This window comes from Fukomys damarensis, unplaced genomic scaffold (genome assembly GCF_012274545.1).
Source record: "Fukomys damarensis isolate Sample0158 unplaced genomic scaffold, DMR_v1.0_HiC HiC_scaffold_39, whole genome shotgun sequence".
Classification (NCBI taxonomy): Eukaryota; Metazoa; Chordata; class Mammalia; order Rodentia; family Bathyergidae; genus Fukomys; species Fukomys damarensis.
This window is the reverse complement of record NW_022900951.1, coordinates 19,774,344-19,796,706: the sequence shown is the minus strand read 5'-3', so window position 1 is coordinate 19,796,706 and position 22,363 is coordinate 19,774,344. Positions and strand designations below refer to the sequence as shown.

Sequence of the window (22,363 nt, the reverse complement as noted above, 5' to 3'; positions counted from 1 at the left end):
AGCACCTTACACTTGCCACATAGGCGCTGTGCTGCTGAGCCCTGGCCCTTATTTTGTTTTATGACAGGGTCTTACTGTGGTTCAGGCTGGCCCTAGACTCATTATGTAGCCCAGGCTGACCTTGAACTCACAGTGATCCTCCTGCCTTAGTCTCCCAAGTGCTGGGATTACACGTGTGCACCACCACACCTGGTTTGTACTCACAATTTTAGAGCTATGTAGATTTTTCTGCAAAGAAGAACTCTTGTTTTCATCAGATTTCAGTGGACTAGCATCCTCTAAATGTATTAGGTGAGCAAGCACAGGTACATTGGATTTTTTTTTTTTTTTGAGATAGGGCCTTACTGTGTAATTCATGCAGGATACACTGGAGTTTTTAAAAAAATCAATTTCCAAGTTTATTGTAGTACATCACACTAACTTATCAATAGATTTTCAGAATAGCTCATTTTCACTGCCATATTATATACTATAGAACAGTAGTGTTGAACCTATGACACACGTTATGTTTTTCTTTTCTTTTTTTTTCTTTTTTTTTTTTTTTTTTTTTTTTTTTTGATACTGGGGATCGAACTTGGGTTCTTGTGCTTGCAAGGCAGGCTATTGTGTTTTTCTTTTAAGACAATATATGTTAATGTATGAGTTGTTCTTTCTAAACCAAAACCTCAGTGTTCAGGTTTAATTGTAATGTCATCACTTTGCAATAAATAAGTGGGTTTTGGGTTGTAGTTTGGGTACTTGTTTCTAAAAGGTTCACCATCACTGCTATAGAAATTTAGGGGCGGAAAGGAACTGATCCAATGTGTCTGGGAAAAGTTCTATTGCACAATTAGTAGTGTTTCCACTTTTCTTTTGTTTTTCTTTTTTCTTTTTTTTTTTTGATAGTACTGGGAATTGGGCCCAGGGAGCAACCTTTTCTTATACAATATTTTTATTTGGAGGGAGGGTTTCACCAAGTTGTCCAGGCTAGCCTTGAGTTTGTAACCTTCCTACCTCAGCTTCCCAAGTAGTTGGGATTACAGGTGTGTGGCACTATACCTGGCTCACATGGTTTTTATTGTCCTTGATTGTTTTGGGCCACTTATCACATGCCCTCATAAACTGAGTTGACAGTTTACTATTTGGACTAATTTTAGTCAGGTCTATTAACTAGTAAGCTAATAGAGATGCCAATCACACTTCATTCCTCTTATTGGACATGGTGACGAGTGGAAATCTTGTTTTTACAAGGGTTCATTTTCATGATGGAACAAAATATGTGACTGTGGAGGTCTCCATTGTCACCTGTCATTTCCCATTGATCACAGCCATAGGTGGTGTTGGCAGTATTGGCTTGTTCTTATCCTGGATCCAGAGTTACTGCAGGTGCAAGCAGAAGCCTTCTATGCTGAGATGTATTATTGTCACCAAGTGTCTTAGTTACTTTTCTCCTTGCTGAGACAAAATACCCAACACCCAAAGTTAAAGGAAGAAAGGTTTATTTTGTCTCACAGTTTGAAGAGGTTTCAGTCCATAGTCAGCTGGCTCAAAGGCAAGGTGGTATGGTAGAAGGGCCTCGCAGAAGAGAAACAGTTCATGGCAGGCAGAAGGCAGGAGGGCAGCAAGTAGCAAGGAAGCAGCAGCAGCAGCAGACTGCCTCTCTCTTTTATCCTTTCCAAGCTACCTGCCTTTTGGGTAGAACCACCCAAACCCAAGGTGGGCCTTCCCATTATCCATACCCAAAACCATTCCAAACCAATCAGTGGACTAATTTAGTAATCACACACCCTGAAGCCCAGCATCACACACCCTAGATCCAGCCACCTCTGAAAAGCCCCTCCTATGATCGCATGAGGCTTTGAGGGGACATCTAGACACAAGCCATAACACCAAGGGAATGAGATTGTTCCCATCAGTCAGTACTCAGGCACCCAGGTGGAAGCTGGGCTTCAGCATCCAGTTCAGTCTGAAAACAGCACCTCTTTCTTTGTTTTGTGATGACTATATTGGCTCCATTCATCATAGCCATCTGCAAACTCCTGATCTCCCACCACTCTGCCTGCCTGCCTAGAATTGCACAATGCTATGCTTACAGTTAGGCAGAAATAAAGAGAAGTTGACAATTGCCTCAGATGACCCAGACAAGAGGATGGAAAATAGAAACTAGGTTAAAGGCAAAAGAAGTAAAAGACCAGATGGGAATTAGTGCAAACAAAACGCTAACCCTAGAGTAGTATGTAAAATGATCACCACATTTCCGCCCAGAAAAACCAGGAGTAAAAAATGGAGACATCTGGGGTATTACCTGGAGGAGAAGATTACTGAATAGTCCAGTTTATTACTTCAGTTCAGTTCAGCATGCATAAATTAAGTCGTCATCATGTCACACATTGAAGATCAAGATTGGCTAACAATGATCATAACCATTGAGATACATGTAATGAATTATTCAGTAGTAGGTCAGATGAGCCAGGCATAGTGGCACACATGTGTAATCTCAGCACTTGGAAGGCTGAGGCAGGAGGATTGCTCCAAGTTCAGGACCAGGCTGGGCTACATAATGAGTTCAAGGCCAGAGTGAGCTAAACAATGAGACTCTGTCTCAAAAACAAAAATGCTAAGCCAGGTGTAAGGCTGCATGCCTGTAATTTCAGCACTCAGCAGGCTGAGGCAGGAGAATCACTGTGAGTTTGAGGCCATCCTGGTCTATGCAGTGAGTTGAAGGCCAGCAAGATCCTGTATCAAAAAAAAAAAAAGAAAAAAACACTAGTGCAAATACAGAAACAATCACAGACCACTACTAAAGGTACAGAAGAAACTGAATAGAGACTGGGGAGATGGCAGCAGTTGGGAAGGGTTTCTGAGCTGAGCTGAATCAGAGAGACATTACCACCACATTGTGGGTGTGTGACTCTGAGTGGCACTGCACATAGCAGGTCTAGTGTGGTCAGGCTTAGAGGGAGGATGTGGGTTTGGGAAGATCAATGTAAGTCTTGGCATCCCATCATTAAGGTGCTCATGTTCTCCATGGGGAGATATGAACACACACCTGAGGCAGTTACAGTACACATCTGCAATCCCAGCACTTTGGGAGGCTGATGCACGAGGACCGCAAGTTCAAATCCTAGCTGGGCAACTTAGTGAGACCCTGTCTCAAAAAATTAAAAGGCTGGGGCTTGGGCCCAGTGGTAGAGCACACCTGGGTTTGATCCCCAATACTAAATATAGACACACACGCTGAATAATTAACTACCAGGTGCCCTAGAGTTAGATACCAAGTAATGGTGCAGATGGAACTTTAGGGGAGGAGGACAGGTCTAGCTGATGAGTTTAGAAAGAGCTTTACTGAGACGGTAGAGCTCCAGCTGGCTCTTATTTGGTGAGATTGGTTCAGTGAAGAGGAAGGGAGGAAAGAGGAGGGGAAGAGAGGGGAAGGGAGGGATCATGAGAATAGGATCATGAGGCATGCTGAGGCGTGGTGAATATACTCACGTTATTGATTGATTTTTGAGACAGGATCTCACTGTAGTTGAGGCTGACCTTGAACTCACAGTGATCCTCCTGCCTCAGCCTCCCAAGTGCTGGGATTATCGCTGTGCACCACAGTGCCTATTTTTAGTCTACACTATTGACAATATCTATTTCCAACATAAACTTGTACTACAGGTTTCCTTCTTTAGCCAAATGTATTGATCTTGTATTCAAAGAATGAGTTCAAATGACAGAGGATGCTTATTTTTCTAAGGATAATGTATTTGGTTACTGAGAGAATGTGTTGAAAAGAACATATTAGCAGAAAGTAAAGAACACATAGCTTGAAAAGTATTTGATATTATATAGTATATACTTTTGTTTTGTTTTTAATGAATTGTTTATGGGACTCATCCAATTTCCTCATCTGATTATCTTGCAGACAGCTATGAATATCTCCAGAATGCTCCGCCTGGTTTTTTCCCAAGACTTGGTGTTATTGGTTTTGCTGGCCTTGTTGGACTTGTTTTCACTAGAGGTGTGTGTGGTTTTATAGGTTCTTTTTTTTTTTCAGCTTTAATTGAGTTTATTGGTACATTTTAGGGATACAGTACAGTTACATTCATTATTGGGATCTTGTACCTCTACATGACAAGTCTTGGTTCTCATTTTTTCCCCTTGTCCCTGCCCTCCCTTCACCCCTCCTCCCCTCCCCATCTACAAACACTTTATTTCCATCTTTTCATTATCTCACATTTTTTTCTTTTCCCTTATTACCCTTCCCCTACCCATCCCACCTTCCCTACACCTTTAGCTCCTTTCTTCCCATTTATAGGTTCTTTTTAATAGTCAGTGCATATGGGAGAGATTGGGTGTCTGTTTGGTTCTTTACTCTCATTTAACAGTTTTCACAATAATGTATTGCTTCCTGGATATGGTCTTCTTAATACATAATTAGTATGGTTGTTTACTCCATTAGATTTGTCTCTATGCATATGTAGAAATTGTATACTGTGTTAAAAAAATAGAAATTAGTCATCCCTAAAAAGTACATTTACTTGTTTAAAACCTCATTGCTCTTTGATACAGAAAGAGTGAACTTTTATTCAAAGTCTTTTATACTTGAGAAATAAACTGTTTCTAAATATTTCAAGCTGTGAGTTATGGTAAATGGTAAATAGTGATTTAATACAAAATTTATTAACTTTTTGATGTGTGATAGCATAGTTCAATGGTAGTGTTAAAACTTTTGAAACGGGCTGGGGACTTAGCTCAGTGGAACCGTGCGTGACTTGCAAATGAAAGGTCCTGAGTTCAATCGCTGGCCAGAAAGAATAAAAAAAAAAAAAAAAAACTTTTGAAATGCTTAGACTTTAAAGCTAATAAAGTTAGGTTGGTGGTGCCTCCAGTGCTTGGGAGACTGAGGTAGGAGGATCTTGAGTTTGAGGCCAACCTAGGCTACATAGCAAGACCCCATCTCAACAAACAAAAATAATGAGTGAATTTGTTACCAAAAAAGTAATAAATGTATTATTAGAGGCTTGGGAGCGTAGCCCGGTGGTAGAGTTCTTGCCTAGCAACATGAGGCCTTGAGTTTGAGCCCCAGCACCCCACACACACACTCTCACACACTATTAGACTCTACTTATCGATTGCATTTATGGGAAAGAAATAAAAAGACTTCACTGTGATGACATTAATTTTTTATGAACTATAGGTATTTGAAGTTTCTTTTTTCTCTCTCATTGAGTTTATTGGTACATTTTAGGTATACAGTACTGTTACCTTCATCATTGGGATCTTGTATCTTTATATGACAGGTCTTGGTTCTCATTTTTTCCCCTTATCCCTGCCCTCCCTTCACTCCCTCCTCCCCTCCCCATTTACAAACACTTCATTTCCATTTTTTCATTTTCTTATATTTTTTTCTTTTTCCTTATTACCTTTCCCTTACTCTTCCCCCTTTCCCTACACCTTTAGCCCTTTTCTTCCTATTTCACATTGTCAGTTATATCATTAGGATCTTATGTACTATTATAGTTTTTCACACCAGAGAAACTATTCGGTATTTACACATGTGTGACTTATTTATTTCACTTAGGAGTATATCCTCAATATGTATTCATTTTCCTATGAATGAATCTAATTTCTCATTCTTTATGGCTGAGTAGTATTCCATTTTATAGAAAAACCACATCTTCTTTATTCAGTCTCCACCTGATGGGCAAATGGGCTGTTTCCAAGTTTTAGCTATTACAGACTGTGCCGCTATAAACATTGGTGTGCATGTATCACTGTGGTATGATTCTTTTAATTCTTTTGGAAAGATACCCAGCAGAGGGATGGCTGGGTCAAATGGAACCTCTAGTCCCAGCTCTTTGAGGTATCTCCATATTGATTTCCATAATGGTTGCACCAGTCTGCACTCCCACCAACAATGGAGAAGGGTTCCTTTCTACTCCGAAGTTTCACTAAATATTAAATAAACATTCATGGTATAAAAATCAGATGTTACAAAAATTCCTAATAGAGAAATTCCTATAAAGAACCCTGTAATCTGATCTTGATTAAAAAAACATAGTTTGATACCTATATTTCTTTAGAATTCCTCCCACCTGATGCATCAAGTGTTATTTTAGGATGTGGAGGGCAAGCTGGGCATGGTGGTGCACACCTATAATCCCAGCACTTGGGAGGCTGAGAGGAGGATTGTGATGCATCAAGTGTTATTTTAGGATGTGGAGGGCAAGCTGGGCATGGTGGTGCACACCTATAATCCCAGCACTTGGGAGGCTGAGGCAGGAGGATTGCTATGAGTTCTAGGCCAGCCTGAGCTACATAATAAAAGTCTGTCTAAAAAATAAAAACAAAAAAATAATGTGGAATGTAGAGGGCGAACCTTGCCCTGTGCCCCTCCCAGCTCACCTGTGTAATGAACTCACCTCATAGTCCCTGTGTCCTCCTATCTTGTGTAGAATCCTGAGAATTAAATTTCTCATTCAGTTTTAGTAGTCAATTTATGAACCAACATTTTCTCATAGCCACCCTCCCTCCCCGCTTTTCGGGGGAGGGCGGTACTGGGGATTGAACCCAGGGCCTGAGCTGTCAGTCTACATTCCCAGCATTTTTTATATTTAGAGGCAAGGTTTTACTAAGTCACGTTGTTACCTAGGCTGGGTTCAGATTTGTCATCCTTCTGGGATTACAGGCATGCGCCACCTGCCCGGCTAGCCACAAACACTCCTAGGCACGTGCAGGTGACGGCAAGTCTTTTCCCAGGGGCTCTGAGGTGAGTCATATTGGAGGGTTTCCGGAGCCAGCAAGTGGGGTGGTAGGTCTGCTGATGGGCTCCAAAGGCTTTGAGGTCCTTCCAGGGAGCAGCAGGACGGCCGAAGGTCCCTCTTGGTAGCACTTGTCAATTGCATCTGCCACGTGCTAATGAGGATGGCCTGACTGACTGTGCTGGTGATGTGACAGGAGGCTGCCAGCAACATGGCTCTTGTCACCACCGCCTTCTTTGTGCCGGAGGCCCCAGAGCTGTCAGCTTGTCCTAGAGGGCTGGAAAGTGCCCAGGTCTCAGAGCTTCCAGGGGACAGGGCAGGCCGTGGGGAACAGGCTTTTCTCTTCTAGGAGAATAGTGCCTTTCAATACAGGTGATAGGACCGTGAGAGAAATATTAGTGGCCTTGGTTGATACCAATTGTCTTCTCAAGAGCTCCGGTTTCATCTTTGGGGATTTATTTACCATGGCCCAGGCATATAGCTCGGGGTAGAGGGCTTGTGTACCATGCAAGGCCCTAGGGTGGATCTTTAGCACCACAAAAATGTCATTTTAAATAAAAATAAAATTTAGCCAGATGAGGTGTTGCATGCCTGTAATGCCAGCACTCTGGGAGGCTGAGGCAGGAAGATCACGAGTTCAAGCCCAGCTTAAGCAATTTAGTGAGATCTTCTGTCAAAAATAAAAAAAGGGCAGGGAGTGTAGTTCAGTGTGGAGGCCCTATGTTCAGTCCCTAATACCACATAATAATAATAATAATAATAATAATAATAATAATTTAACTCCAATCACAGCACTTACATTGTCAGATGTGATTACTACATACATTGCACTAGCACCCATATGGTCCCTGGTCCAGAGCACCATGCCTCGCAGCAGAGCGTGTTTCTAGCTTGAGTCCATCTGCATCCTCCTGTTTCTGCCCCTACCAGTTGTTTTCACCTCATTCTCAGGTTTCCGCAAACTCAGCATCCATTCTCTTCTCCCCCATAGCTCCATCCTCTTGCAGCTGGCCTAAGACTTCGGCACATCTGTTGTTGTCTTGGGACTTGGCTCCTGATCTGTCTGGTCGGTGCCCCTCTCTTGGCCTCCTGTCGTCTGCTCCTCGGTTCCCTCCTCTGCGTGTTATTAGGCCTTCAGAGCAGTTTGTGTTGGAGACAGGCTCTCTAAGAGTTTCGTGTGTCTTCCTCTTGCCTGCAATAGCTCAAGTAGAGAATTTGTTTTCCGTCCAAACATGGAAAGCTGTGCCCTCTGGCATCCAGTGTCACGGAGCAGAGGTTCAATAGCCATTCTGCATACTTGTTGCTTCTGAAATGATTTTTTTTAACTTCCTTGAAGCTGTGAGGGTCGTAATCTTTAATCTTTTGAGTTTCCATGGTGCTGTGATGAGATTTAGATGTTTTCGCTCCTTGCTTGTGTACTTTGCTGGCTTGTAGCCTTCATATGAGGGATTGTATCCATCTGGTATTTGAAAATTTGCTCTCTTCATTTTTCCTTCCTGAACTCCTATTAATTAGCAGTAAAGTTTTAAAATGACCCTAAATGTCTCATATTTTCTTATTTTATTTATTCCTTTTGGATTTTTTTTTTTACTTTGGTCATTTTCATAAGCTCTTTGTTATTCTCTGAATATCCTTTTTTCATAGAATTTTTTTCTTTTAATGCAGTAGCTTCTTGATTTGCTTGGTGCTACTTAATAACAGGTTTAGTTGTTTTTCGAAGTTCATGTTTTCTTGCTTGTCTTGGTCTTTCTCTTTTATGTTGCAGGCTTCCCTTCAGTGCCCAGGATCCTCACTGTCAGGTCATTTTTCAGAGTGAGGTAGTTGAAATGCTAGGATGTACTCTGTGGAGCCAGCTCGCTGACAGGGAGGTTCCAGGTCAGGGTGACTGTCCAGGAGTTGATCTTAGGTGGGGAACACGAGAAGGGCTTTATTCTCAAAGTCATGCACCCATGCACATACAGAATGCTCTTGATTCTCATCAGAAAATCCAGGGCATTTCTTTAGTGATATCTAGCCCCCTTTTAAAATTTTGGCCTGGCATAGCTTTCTGGCCTTGGAGTGGCATGGGAGAAGGAGTGTGTCAGCTGGTCCATGTTCAGGTCATGCAATTGTCCCCTTGTCTTGACCCCTGGTTGCCATCTCCACTCCCCACATTACGAGCCACCTCTGCCTGCGACAGATCGGCTCCCTCCTGGCCTGCAGCTTTTCTCCAACACTTCAAGGTTGCTTGGCCTCTTCTTTCCACGAATTCTCCATTTCCTGAAAATTGGTTGACATAGTTTTTTCTTTTCTTATTGCAGTGCTGAGGGTTGAACCCAGGACCTTGTCCAACCCTGGCTGACACTTATCTGCCAGTGGCCCCTCTACACTTTTTTTTTTCTTCATTGTGGGTTCATTAATTGGTATTTTATTTTCATTGATGACTTCCCAGGAAGGAGACAAAGGAACAATTGTGTTTGGTTTAAATAAGAAGCCCATTTGCTGTTATAGAAAAAAAACTGGGAAATCAAATTACCAGTTTGCTTCTTTTCAAAACATTCTTTTTCCCCCTACTTCCTTAGAAAGGATGGTTCTTTTGGAAACATTTGCTGAGTGAAGGAAGGCAGTCAGAAAAGATCACAGGTTTCGTGATTCCATTTATATGAAGCGTCCAAAGTAGGCAAGTGCATAGAAAGTGGATTTCTACTTGAGTAGGGCTGGGGGCCTGGCGAATGGAGGAGGCATCTTTGCTTTGCTTTGCTTTGCTTTGTTTTTTTTTCCTTTCCCTTTCCCTTTCCTTTCCTTTTGTCCATGCTTGGGATGGAAGCCAGGGCCTCATGCATGCTGAGTACATGCTCTTATCACTGAGTTGCATTCCCAGCTCAAGGGTGCAGGTTTCATTTTTAGGATAATTGGTTGTAGTGACGGTGACACAACTCTGTGAATATACTAAAAGCTATTGGATTTTATACTTTATATGGGTGAGTTATATGAATTTTATCTCATTAGGGCTGTGAAAAGTGGTGTTTTACTATTGAATATAAAAAAGGTCCGTTGTGATGGTGAGGATGTAAAATCATCTTTTATTTATTAGGTTCAAAAATAAAGAAGTTGGTGTATCTGCCTGGTTTCATGGGATTAGCAGCCTCCATCTATTATCCACAACAAGCTATCACATTCGTCCAGGTGAGTGAGACCTACTAAGAAGCTAGGATTTCCATCATGCTTACTAATGTGGGATATATAGCTTTGCGGCCTCATTTTATTTTATTTTGCAATTTTTATAAAGCAGACCAAAATTTGTTTGCGTGTATAGGTGAACCACAGCAAATCTAAATGTTTTTCTTTACTGTGTACATTAATATTGGCCTTTATTCCTGTGATGGAAGTGTTCAGAGAGCATTCATGCTAATTTGATTGTTTTTTTGAGACAGGATCTCACTGTGCAGTTCATGCTGACCCTGAACTCACAACGTAGCCCAGGCTGGCCTCAAACTCAGTGCCTAAGCCTTCTGAGTACTGGGATTACAGGCATGCACCTGCTAATTTGAATATTAATCTGAGAAAATTTTAAATGCCATTTTTGCATACTTACATTAAAGTCAAAAGAGTGATGATTTTTTAGAAATTTTTACTTTTATCAGTACATGTTGTGGCACATAATGATTACATGCATCGTGGGGAGTGAGTACATGTACATAGCATGCATTAATAGCACCTATTAATTCTTTTTAATTACCCTCCCCTCTGCTCCTTCTCTCCTCCCTCTTGGTCCTCTTCCTTCTACCTCTTTTATATTTTTTTTATTGGTACAGTTTAGATATACATAATGATCACATTCATTGTAGGGAATTTGTACATGTACATGATATATCTTGCTTCTTTTTTTTCCCTTTCCCCTCTTCACCCTTCAACCCCTCTTCCCCTCCTTATTTACAAAAACTTTGTTTCCATATTTTTTACTTCTAGTTTCTTTTTTTTCTTGTCCCTTCCTTCCTTTCTCCCTTGCTCCTGCCTAGTTCCCCTTCCCATTTGAACATTTCTTTCCATTCCCCAATATCTGCATACATTTTGGTCTGCATACATTTATACTTTCATTTACCCCAATATCTGTATACACTTACACTTTTGATTTCTCACATGAGAGAAACAATGTGCTATTTACACATATGTGTCCAATTTCTTTCACTTAAGAGTTTGGTCTCAGGGTTCATTTAGCTAGAAATGTCTCAAGCTTATCCTTCATGGCAGAGTTGTAGTCCGTTATATTAAAAAAAAACACATTTTTATCCATTCATAGTTTGATGGACATTTGAGCTGTTTCCAAGATTTAGCTGTTCCAAACTGTGTTGCTATAAACATGGGTGTGCATGTATCACAGTGGTATGATGCTTTTAATTCTTTCAGGAAGGTACCAAGAAGTGGAATAGCTGGATCAAATGGAACCTTTGGTTGTAGTTTTGTGAGGAATTGACACACTGATTTCCATAGTGGTGCCCCAATCTACACTCCCAACAGTGGAGAAGGGTTCCCTTGCCTCTACAGCCCTGCCAGCATTTGTTATCAGTTGATTTCTTGATAAAAACCATTCCTCTGCAGTGAGATGGAATCTCGGCATTTTTTTCATTTGCATCTCTCAAATGACCAGTGATGTTGAACATTTTTTCATATATTTACTTCCCATTTCTACTTCTTCATCTGAGAATTGTCTGTTCATTTCAGATGCCCATTTTTGGATTGGGTCTTTAAATTTGGGAGTCTGATTTTTTGAGTTCTCTATATATTCTAGATATTAGTCCTTTGTCAGAGGAACAGCTGGCAAAAAAAATTTTCTTACTCTCTGGGTCGTCCCTTCACTCTGTTAGTAGTTTCTTTCGTTGTGCAAAAGCAGTTTAAAGATGAGATGTTTGTTCTTGATTCTTTGTGATATTTCCTGTGTGATTAGGGTTTTGTTCTTAAAGCCTTTGTCTACACCAATGGTTTTAAGAGTTCTACCTATTGTATCTTACAGCACATTTAGTGTTCTGTTTTAATATTTAGATCTTTGATCCATTTCAATTTTAGTTTAGTGCATGGTGAAAGATATGGGTCTAGTTTTAATTTTCAGCATGTGGAAAGCCAGTTTTTCCAGCACCATTTATTAAAGAGGCTCTTTCTACCAGTCAAGGTGTTTGACTCCGTTGTCAAAGATAAGATGGCTGAGTATGTTCGAAGTTGTTTCTGCATCTTCTAATCAATTCCATTGATCCTTGGGTTTTTTTTTTCCAATACCATGCTATTTTTATCACAGTAGGTCTGTAGTATAATTTCAAGTCAGGGATTTTGATGCCCCCTGCCTTGCCTGTGTTGCCCAGAATTGCATTTGCTATTCTAGGTCTCTTCTGCTTCCAAATGAATTTTAGGATTGTTTACTCTAATTCTATGAAATGTGCTATTTGTATTTTAATCAAGATTATATTGTCTGTATAACAATTTTGAAAGTATGGCCATTTTCACTATATTGTTTCATAATACCCAAGAACAAGGGATATCCTTCCATTTTCCTCTTCAATCTCCTTTATCAGAGTACTGTACTTTTTAATGTAAAGGTCTTTTACTTCCTTCTTTAGGTTCTTTCCTAGGTATTTCATTTTTTTGGATATTATTGTGAAAGGTTTGTTTCCTAATTTCTCTCTCAGTGAGTTTGTTATTTGTGCACAGGAATGCTATTTATTTATTTATTTATTTAGGTACTGAGGATCAAACTCAACCTTGTGCTTGCAAAGCAGATGCAGTGCCAGTGAGCTAAATCCCTGGCCCGCTATTGATTTTTGAGTGTTGACTTTGTATCAGCTGCTCAACTTAATTTGGTTATTAAATCTAGAAGACTTTTGGTAGAGTTTTTGGGGTCTTCTATGTAGAGTATTATGTCATCCACAAATAATGATAATTTAACTTCTTCCTTTCCTATCTTTATTCCTTTTATTTCTTTCTCTTGTCTAATTGCTCTGGCTAATGTTTCCAGAACTATATTGAATAAGAGTGGTGACAGTGGACATCCTTGTCTTGTTCCTGATTTTAAGAGTGAAAGTGTTCAGTTTTTGACCATTTGGTATGATTTTGGCTGCTGATTTTTCATAGGTGGCTTTTATCAGATTGAGATAAAGACCATCTATTCCAGTTTTCTGTCGGCTTTTTATCATGAATGGGTGTTAGGCTTTGTCATACACTTTTTCTGTATCTATTGAGATGACCATATGGTGTTTGTCTTTGGTTCTCTTAATATAGTATATTACATTTATTGATTTGCATATGTTGAACCATCCCTGAGTCCTTGAGATGAATCCCACCTGGTCATAGAGTATCTTCTTGATGATTTCCTGCATTCTGTTTGCTAGTATCTTATTGAGGATTTTTGCATCTATGTTTATTAGGGAGATTGGCCTGTAGTTCTGTTTTCTTTGGTGGGATCCTTTTCATGTTTTGGTGTCAGGGTAATGCTTGATTCCAGAAAGGAATTTGGGAGTACTGCTTCCTTTTCATCATTAAAGAGTTTGAGATGTAGCAGTATTTGGTCTTCTCTGAGTATCTCATAGAATTCAGCAGTGAATCTGTCAGGGCCTGGACTTTTCTTTATTGGCTGATTTTTAATTACATCTTCAATTTTGTTGATTTATACTGGTTTATTTAGTTTTAATACTTCTTGATTTTTGCTTTGGTAATTCATATGTATGTAGGAATCTGTCCATTTCTTCTGTGTTTTCCATCTTATTAGAAAACAGATTCTTGAGGTTGCTATTGATGACCTTATGAATTTCTGCAGGATTCATTGTAATTTCACTCTTTTTGTTCCTAATTATATGAATTTGAGTCTTTCCTTTTTCATAAAGTTGGCTAAAGGTTTGTCAATTTTATTTAGTCTTTGAAAGAACCAATTCTTTGATTATTTGTATTGTTTTGTTAGTCTCTGTTATATTAATTTCTGCTCTGATTTTATAATTTCCCCCTTTGTACAAGCTTTGGGCTTGACTTACTCTTCTTTTTCCTGAAGCTTAAGGTTCAACATTATATTGTTTATTTGAGTTCACTCTGTTTTTTTGATATGGGAACTCAGTGCTATAAATTTCTCTTGTAGATCTGCTTTCATTACATCCCATAAGTTCTGGTATGTGGTATTGGCTTTATTGTTTAATTGTTTTTTGTTTTGTTTTTTTGGTTTTATGAGACAAGGTGTGGCTATGTAGTTGAAGCTGTCCTTGTAGCCTATGGCTACTATGTAGCCTAGGCTGGCCTCAAATTCATAGCGATTCTCCTGGCTGAATGCTGGGGTTACAGCTATGGGCCTCCTTGCCTGACTTTTCGTTTAAGTTTAGAAACTTATCTAATTTCTTCTTTAATTTCATCTGTGACCCATTGGTTGTTTGGGAGGGTTATTTAATTTCCATGTGTTTATGAAGTTTTTGTGGTTTCTTTTGCCATTGATTTCTAATTTTATTGCACCACAATCTGATAATATATATCAGATAATTTTAATTCCTTTGCATTTACTCATTACAGTCTCCCGCATCCCACCCTTTAATTTTCAGTCTGTGGATTTCTTTTTTAATTAAATGTGTTTCTTGTATGCAGCATGTTATTGTATCTTGCTTGATCCATTCTGCCAGTCTGTTTCTTTTCATTGGTGATTTGAGACCCTTTACATTGATATGTATATACTTATCCATCCCATGTTATTTTCACTTGACTTGCCTTGCCTCTCTTGGGGTTCATGGAGTTGTAGTCTTCATTATCTCTTTCTAAAATGTCCTTCAGAACATTTTGGAGTGCTGGTTTGGTGGTCATGAATTTCTTCAGGTGTTATTTTTCATGGAAGTATCTTATTTCTCCATCAATTTTGAAAGATAGTTTACATCAGTCTGGGTTGGAGGTTATTTTCTTTTAGGGCTTGAAATACTTCACTTCAAGTTCTCCTTGACTTGAGGGTTTGTGTTGAGGAGTCTGCTGAGATTCTGGATGGGCTTCCTTTTTTTTTTGGTACCAGGGATCAAACTTGGGCCCTGTGCTTTTAGGTAGGCAGTGGAACCACTGAGCCAAATCCCCAGCCCTGGATGTGCTTCTTTTATAGGTGATTTGTTTCTTTAAGAACTTTTAATATTCTGTTCTTGTGTTGAATTTCTGGAATCTTGACTATTATATGCCTTGGTGTAGATTTTTTTAAAGTCATGGTTAATTGGAATTCTATATATCTCACTTATTTGTATGTCAAATTCTTTTTCATGCTTGGGGCATTTTTCTGCCATTTGTTCTGTGAAGAGGGTTTTTATGTCTTTCGTGCTTTTTTTTTGATGTCCTGGCTTTTTTGGTGGGGGGTGGTTTGAGACAGAGTCTCACTATGTAGTTGAGATTGACCTGGAACTCACTATGTAGCCCAGGCTGGTCTTGAACTCACAGTGATCCTCCTGCCTCAGCCTCCCAAGTGCTGGGATTACAGGCATGCACCACCATGCCCGGCTATGTCCTGGCTTTTTATTGATGCCAATCTTAGGTTATTCTTCTTTGCATCATCTAGCCACTGTTAGATAGATTTTTTTCATAACCCCTTGCTATTTTTTAGAAATCTTTCTTTTCATGATCACTAATTTCAGTCCTGTCTTCTATATCTGCTATTCTTTCCTCACATTGCCTCATTCTACTTTCTATCAAATTTTTAATCTCCTGGATATCTGTTTGAATCTGTTTTCATGTATTCCATTTCTTTTGTATATTGGCCATTCACAGTTTCTATCATTTTTCTAAGCTCCTCTATTTTTTTAAATCTTTGTCTGCTCTAAAGTCACTAACCATGTCTTTCATTATGGTCACCATCTCTGTACTTATCTGAAGACTATTTCTGATGTGATGTTTTCTAGAGCCTCATTTATCTACTGTTACTACTTCAGAGTCCAGGGGGGTGGCTTTCAAATTGTACTTCCTCATTGTCCCCTTGGGTTTGCCTTTGGTGAGCTAGAAGTTTGGGGTTGCATCTTGCTAAAGTGCCTTCTCATTTTCTTTCTTTTTAAATTTAATTCTTGGGTTGATGCTTGTAAATTACTTATGGCAAGTAGCTTTATTGCTAGTGTTTAGAACTCTTAGGGAACTACTACTTCTCAGAGATGTCTTCGGTGTAGCTGGCTTTTGGGTTTTAAGCCTGTTGCAAGAACCTACCTCTTCAATTTATTGGTGATGAGAAGTTGCTGCCTATTTGGCCTAGCCGCTGGTTCTTTGGCACTGGCCTTGATAGTATTGTTTATGACACTTAGGCAGTCTCAATCTTGGCATAGCAGAGAACAACTGATTAGAAGAATTAGGACATTCTGCTGTCACTATAGACAAAGTGGGCAGACAAGAGTCCAGATCCATGTTGATTAATCCCAGCAAGCCAGCCCTAGATTTAAGGCAGGGTAGTAGATAATTCCAGCCAGCCTGCATCTTTAGTTCCACTGAAGTGCAGACTGGTTTCTGGCTATAAAGCTGGAACCCAATTTGTTCTGTCTGTAACATTCTGTGTGCCTGCTGCCAGCTTCAACTCGGCTTCCTGCCAGCTTTAACTCAGCTATTTTGCCTCCTGCTGACTTGAACTTCGTTCCTCCTTACCCTGACACTGGGGCCACTCACTGGAGCCCTGCAGCTTCCCTGAGTTCCAAGCTCAGTTGGCCCCTCTCCAAGATGGCTACCAGCCAATCACACTCTCCTGGGGGGTGTCTGAACCCAAATAATTCACTAGCCACTGCAGCCTACTGCATCTACTGCTCCATTCCACTGGTGCATTTCTCCATGGATACCCTGGGGTTGCTAGTAGTCACTGTGTGTCCGTATTTTGAGCCAGCCCTCCCACACTGCCAGCTGGGGCACAGGGAGAAAGCACCACTTGACACCTCCTTCCCCTTTATTGAAATGTCTCTCTTTGCTCTCCCTGCGGGCTTCAATTCTTGCTTCAGATCCTTGCGAGGTCCTGGGGACCCATTTCTCTCACATTACCATATTCCAGTGTCTAGACACCAAATCTTGGAGAGACTGTTTCTCTCCTGTTCACCACTTCTCCATCTTCCCAGAAGTTCTTAGATAACTCCCAAGGCTAATAATTCTAAAGCTGCTAATTCTGTATCACCCTCACTTTGGTCTTGTCTGGTCACAACCTGACCTCATTGGTGTGGCAGATGCAGACTGCCCTCTGGCCTCCATGCCTTCTCCCTGCTGCTATCAGTGCCAGCCTTGGTTTCTTTCCTGGGGTCTTGGAGGTGTGCCTTCCCAGGACTCACAGTTGGTTGCTTTGCAGTGTTAAGCCTCAGCTTGATGGTGTCCTGGCAAGTGGGGAAACAACAGTGGCAGGCAACCTGGCTAAAGCTGGCCCAGCAGTTCTCCAAGCATGGTCTTTAGGCCAGTAGGCCCACTATCCCTGAGACTCACCCCAGGCCAACTGAGTCAGGCAGGCAGGTTTTGAGTTTTGTGGAGCTTGTGGAGGTCCCAGTTGCCAGAAATGCTGGATCACATGGTTATTCAGTCCCAGGAGGGGACAGCAGTGCAATTGCCAGTCAGCCCCTCAGCACGCTGTCCAGCTGAGCTTGAAACTGAGCTCCCTGAATTCCTCAGGACAGAGTGGTGCCAGGTTCCTGGATTGGGCTGTAGTTCTAGATAGGTATCTCCTGGCCCTGCTGTATGAAACATGGCTTTGTGGATCTTCCCAGCATAGGCTCAGTATTGTTACTAACAATCTGAAGCACTTTTCTGTGGAAAACTCAACACTTAAAAAAAAAAGTTTCTGGGGCCAGGGATGTAGCTCAGTGATGCCACACCTGCCTCGCAAGCCACAAGGTCCTGAGTTTGATCCCTGGTACCCCCCCCAAAAAAAAGTTTCCAGTGACTCCAGCCAGCTTGCCAAAGGTGGACACAAAGGTCTTGAGCTTCCTGAGTACAGGGCTGCCCCTGGGTATGTTGGAGGAGTGATTCTAGATCAGGTTACCTTGAAAACATATAGAGATTCCAAGACTTTAATTGGGAGGGCAGAGAAAACTGGGAGCATCTACCTTGGATTCACTTATTCTCCACCTAAGCCCCTAAAATGAGTTATCAGTGTTACAACTCAGCAGATGCTAGTTGCTTGGCCACAGTATATCAGACAGGGTGCTAGGTGGGATGGGCAGATGTCTGCTTTCTGTGTCTGATTTTCTGTATTTTCCTGTATCAGAAATGGTCTTTTATGTTTTCCCCTTAAGTTTCCAAAGTGGCATATACTCCTGTGGTGGAAGGTGGTTTCGGTGCAGAGCATTTTCCTCATTTGTATTAGGAATCCTGAGTTAAATCCCCCAGCACCAAAACCAAGATAAAACCAAGGATATAGGCCTGTAATCTATAGTACATTTTTGTTTGTTTTAAGACAGGGTCTCTCTCTGTAGTTCAGGCTGCCTTCAACTCACTACGAAATTTAGGCTGACTTCAAACTCATAGCAATCCTCCTGCCTCAGCCTCCTGAGTGCTGGGATTATAAGGCTGCACCACCACGATTCACAGTCTTAATTATATATCTCAAAACTTTCTGTAGTAGTCATGTACTTAAATGTCGTTATTTTGTAAACAGGAAAAAGAAAATGGAAAATTCTCTTCCTTACCATTCATGTACAGAATAGCAACAGATATTTTCTATTATGTTTCAAGGTCAGTGGGGAGAAGTTGTATGACTGGGGCTTACGAGGATACATAGTTGTAGAAGATTTGTGGAAGGAGAACTTTCAGAAGGTAAGAAACGTCATTTTCATTATGCTCCTTTTGGCTTGAATATGCATCTTCTCTAGGGTTTGGGGAAACACTCGATAGCCCTGATGCTTGACTTGCTTTTTCTGTTTTAGTTGTGCGGCTCAGATGTCCTAGTACCCTCTCCTGGAAGAACACTCCCTCCTCAGCATTGGGTTGTTCTCAGCATGGTCAAATGTGTGGTGACCGTAAAACACATCCCACTGTACCTAGTCACCATTTCTCCTCTGTTCTGTTTATATTTGGCTCAAACTTTGCAAATAATCTGAACGATTCTAACCTACGTTCCCAGGAAAAAAGACATAACAAAAACCCCCTTGCTCTTTCACTTGTCATAAGCTCTATCTTTCTGTGGCAGTACTGTACCTGTCTGTGCCCCTGAGGAGGGCAGAACTGTAGGGCATTAGGGACCAGGCCCCAGCCATAGGCCACGCCCCCTGTGCCAGGAGGTGGGGTGTAGCAGAGGCAGGAGGGGATGTAGATGTAAGGATGTGTCACCTTCCATCCTCTTCTAGCAGCCACTGGGCTCCTGCTAAGTAAGAGCAAATATGGAATAAGTATTCACAGACAGCCAGCTAAAGCACAGTTAGGGTTCTCCTGTCAGCATCCCTTCTTCAGCAGAGGCTGAAGGAAGTTCATTTTGAGTCTAATAATTTCAAGTGAACATAACTCATTTAAACATACAAAATGGAGCCTGGCATGGTGGTGCACACCTGTAATCCCAGCACTTAGGAGACTAAGGCAGGAGGATCCCTGCAAGTTAGAGGCCAGCCTGGGCTACATAGTAAGTTTGAGGCCAGCCTGAAGTGCATAGCATGACCGTGTCTCAAAAACACAAAACAAACAAAATATATTGTCGGGGTGGAGGGAACACAAAAATGTATACAAACTTCAGGAAAAGAAAAACTTGTATAAAATTTTTTGTACCCAGGATCAAACTCAGGATCTTGTGCTTGCAAGGCAGGTATGGTATCACTGAGCTAAATCCCCAGCCTGTATAAATATTTTCATACTAAATTTATTGAGACATCATGAGATTAATGCAAGTTACCTTTGGTCTCTACAATTAGAAGAGGTGCTCAAAGTGGTGGCCATGAGCTTCCATCATTTATTAGTACGTTGAACTGCTGCTTGGGTAACCTTGGCCATAGAGATTGCTGCACATGCACTTTCAGTTTCTTCTATATTTATGGGTTGGGGATTTAGCTCAGCGGGAAAGCATGTACTTATAATGTTGTGGGAAAATATGAAATATATCTCCCAGCCTGTTAACTGTATGATACACCAAGTTCTTGTTCTCTAGAAATCGAAGAATGAGTCCTGGGAACGATGGAGGTTAAGTGTAGGAAGATATTTATCGATAGGAACGCTCCTGAGGGGCAGGAGGGGTCCCTACTTTACAGAGCAGTCTTATAGGGTGAAACCCGCGTGGGTACAACGTGAGCCACAGCCGTGAACATCCAGTAAGGTTACAAGTGTAGTCACTTAGGTAAGGGTGGTCCCATTGGGAAGCAAGTCACACAGTAAGCATGGAGGGAAGAATAAGGGTTCTCCCAGGAGGCGGTGGGTCCAGAGGTCTCTGGCCACTTCCAGCGCGATCAGTGCCTATCCATACTTCACTAAGCCCAGTTCTTTGAAGAAGTATGTGGGTCTGGTCATCTTGTCTCCATCTTGAGGCCTGGTTTTCAGCCGATGTGTAGCTGTGGTGTGTTTCAGCTTTGTCCTGGCCTTCTTGAGGACTTAACCCTATCTGACTGCCTATAATATTTCTACCTAGCTTATCTATCTATAATACAAGCACCACAAAAAGAAAAAGAACCGGGGTAGTGATACACTCCTGTAATCTCAGTGATTACAGGATTATAGGGGGAAGAGATGTAACTCCCAAACCTATTAGGTATCCAAAATGTGAGTTCATGTTCTCTAAAGTCAAAGAATGAATTCTAGGAACAACAGAGGTTAAGAGTAGGAAAATTTGTTGAGAGAAAGAAAGCTTCTAAGAGAGACAGAAGGGGGACCTGGAATGTGAGTTTTTGGTGATCCTATTTCCCAGGGGTTTTTTATGGAGCAAAGCAACAAGATGAGGCAGGTTCAAGGTGGGACAAAACTATAAGACCCAATGGAAAATTATGAGGTGGGACAAACCATGGCCAACCAATAAGATTACAAGTACAGTCTACCCAGGTAATATTGATTAAAAGGGGATCAAATGGGAAAACAAGTCACATACAAGGAATTTCCCATTTAGAATATCAATCACTGTGATTTATCTCTAGGGGAGGTAGTGCCCCTTCTTTTTGTAATGCTAACCGGTGAATGTGCTACAATATTCTTTTTTTTTGTTGTGTGGGATTGAACTTGGGTCCTTGCACTTGCAAGGCAGGTGGCGGAAACTCTGAGCTAATCATTGGCCCTCAATGTTCTTCATGTTGGCTCCTCACTGTGTTGGCTCCTGGAGTGCTGACGCCTTGAGGGGGACCCTGTCTAACTACCTACAAGATACCCAGTTAACTTACCTATCTACTACAATCTCAGCACTGTGGGAGGCTGAAGCAGGAGGATTGTAAATTGGAACCCAGCAAAAGAGAGAGAGAGAACACATAAGAGAACTATCTCAAAATTAAAATCCAGTATTTTGAACCAGAATTTGAAAGTCACATTATAGAATAAAATATGTTTTCCCCATTGTGTACATAAATACATCTACCAGTGGGGGGGAGGGGTAGGAGAAGTGGGAAGGGTAGGGGAAAGGTAAGAAGGGAAAAGAAAAAATAAGAGAAAGGGGAAAAAATGGAAACAAAGTCTTTGTAAATAGGGAAGGGTGAAGGGGGTGAAGGGAGGCCAGGGGAGTGAGGAAAAAATAAGAACCAAGATCTATCATGTAAAGGTACAAGATCCCAATGATGAATGTAACTGTATTGTACACCTAAAATGTACCAATAAAGAAAAAAAATTTATTTTGAGATGGGGTCTTGCTATGTAGGCTGGCCTTGAAATTAACTTTGTAGCCCAGGCTGGCCTTGAACTCACAAGGATCCTTCTGCCTCAGCCTCCCGAGAGCTGGGATTACAGGCTTGTGACACCATGCTTGGCTCTACGAGTGAAATCTTAAGGCAAATTTTTATACTGATGATTTATAAAAGAATTGGTGCCTTTTGAGCCTGTTTAAAATGGCTCTTCAATGGGAATTTCTCTCTGTATCAAGTGTTCCCCGACAATCCCTTTTAAAGAATAAACACTCCCAACTGTATTTTCATTTTTCTAACATTTTCTTTGGAAGAGTTCCTTCCTGTTTAAAAAAATTCCTTAAAAAGTCCACACCACATTTAATATGAGAAAGAAAATAAAATGCCAGGAAAACCCTACATAGCACTAGAAACACGGGGAATGAGACTAAATCAGGCTCAACTCTGAGTGCTGGGCACGCGTGACTGAAGCTGCTGGCCACCAAAGCAAAGGTGTCCCCAGGGCCTCACATCTGCAGACTTGTCACTCCAGGACTGAGTGGGTCACCTGGGCCTGGCAAAGGGCTGTGGTCAGAAAACAAAAGAGGCAAGCACTCCAGCAATTCGAACACCTCAGCACAGTGGTACAGCTGCTCACATCTGCAGCCAGTCTTTCTGGAGATGTGGGGTAAAGATGTCTCATTAGCTCATGATTCGCAGGCATTTCTCCCTCTCTGTCTGCTACACCTCTGCCTTGTCAAAGTCCATGTGAACTGCAGATGTTCTTGAAGCCAGACTTACTGGTGTCCGCCTCTAATCCCAGCACTGTGGGAGGCTGAGGCAGGAGTGAGTCCCACTGGAGCCAACTTAGTGAAACCCTGCCTCAAAATAAAAAATAAAAAGTGCTGGAGTGCAAAGGTCCTGGGTTTAATTTAGTACCAC

At 41.3% G+C, this 22,363-nt stretch overlaps 1 protein-coding gene across 7 annotated transcripts in view; it reads left to right on the top strand.

The window, feature by feature from the left end:
• Apoo (apolipoprotein O) overlaps positions 1-22,363 on the top strand; it is a 107,317-nt gene that overhangs the window by 47,794 nt on the left and 37,160 nt on the right. For 4 of the 7 annotated variants that reach the window (XR_776931.3, XR_776930.3, XM_010607151.3 and 1 more), the window contains exons 5-7: positions 3,893-3,988; positions 9,805-9,896; positions 18,381-18,461. Coding sequence is in view for 5 of the 7 variants with exons in the window: in XM_010607151.3 (XP_010605453.1) it covers positions 3,893-3,988; positions 9,805-9,896; positions 18,381-18,461 (269 nt within the window). In the remaining 2 variants the exon portion in view is untranslated. Of the gene's footprint in view, positions 1-3,892; positions 3,989-9,804; positions 9,897-18,380; positions 18,462-18,571; positions 19,225-22,363 lie in introns of those variants that run through there. The other 3 variants (XM_010607147.3, XM_033760451.1, XM_010607149.3) reach the window with 1 other exon arrangement.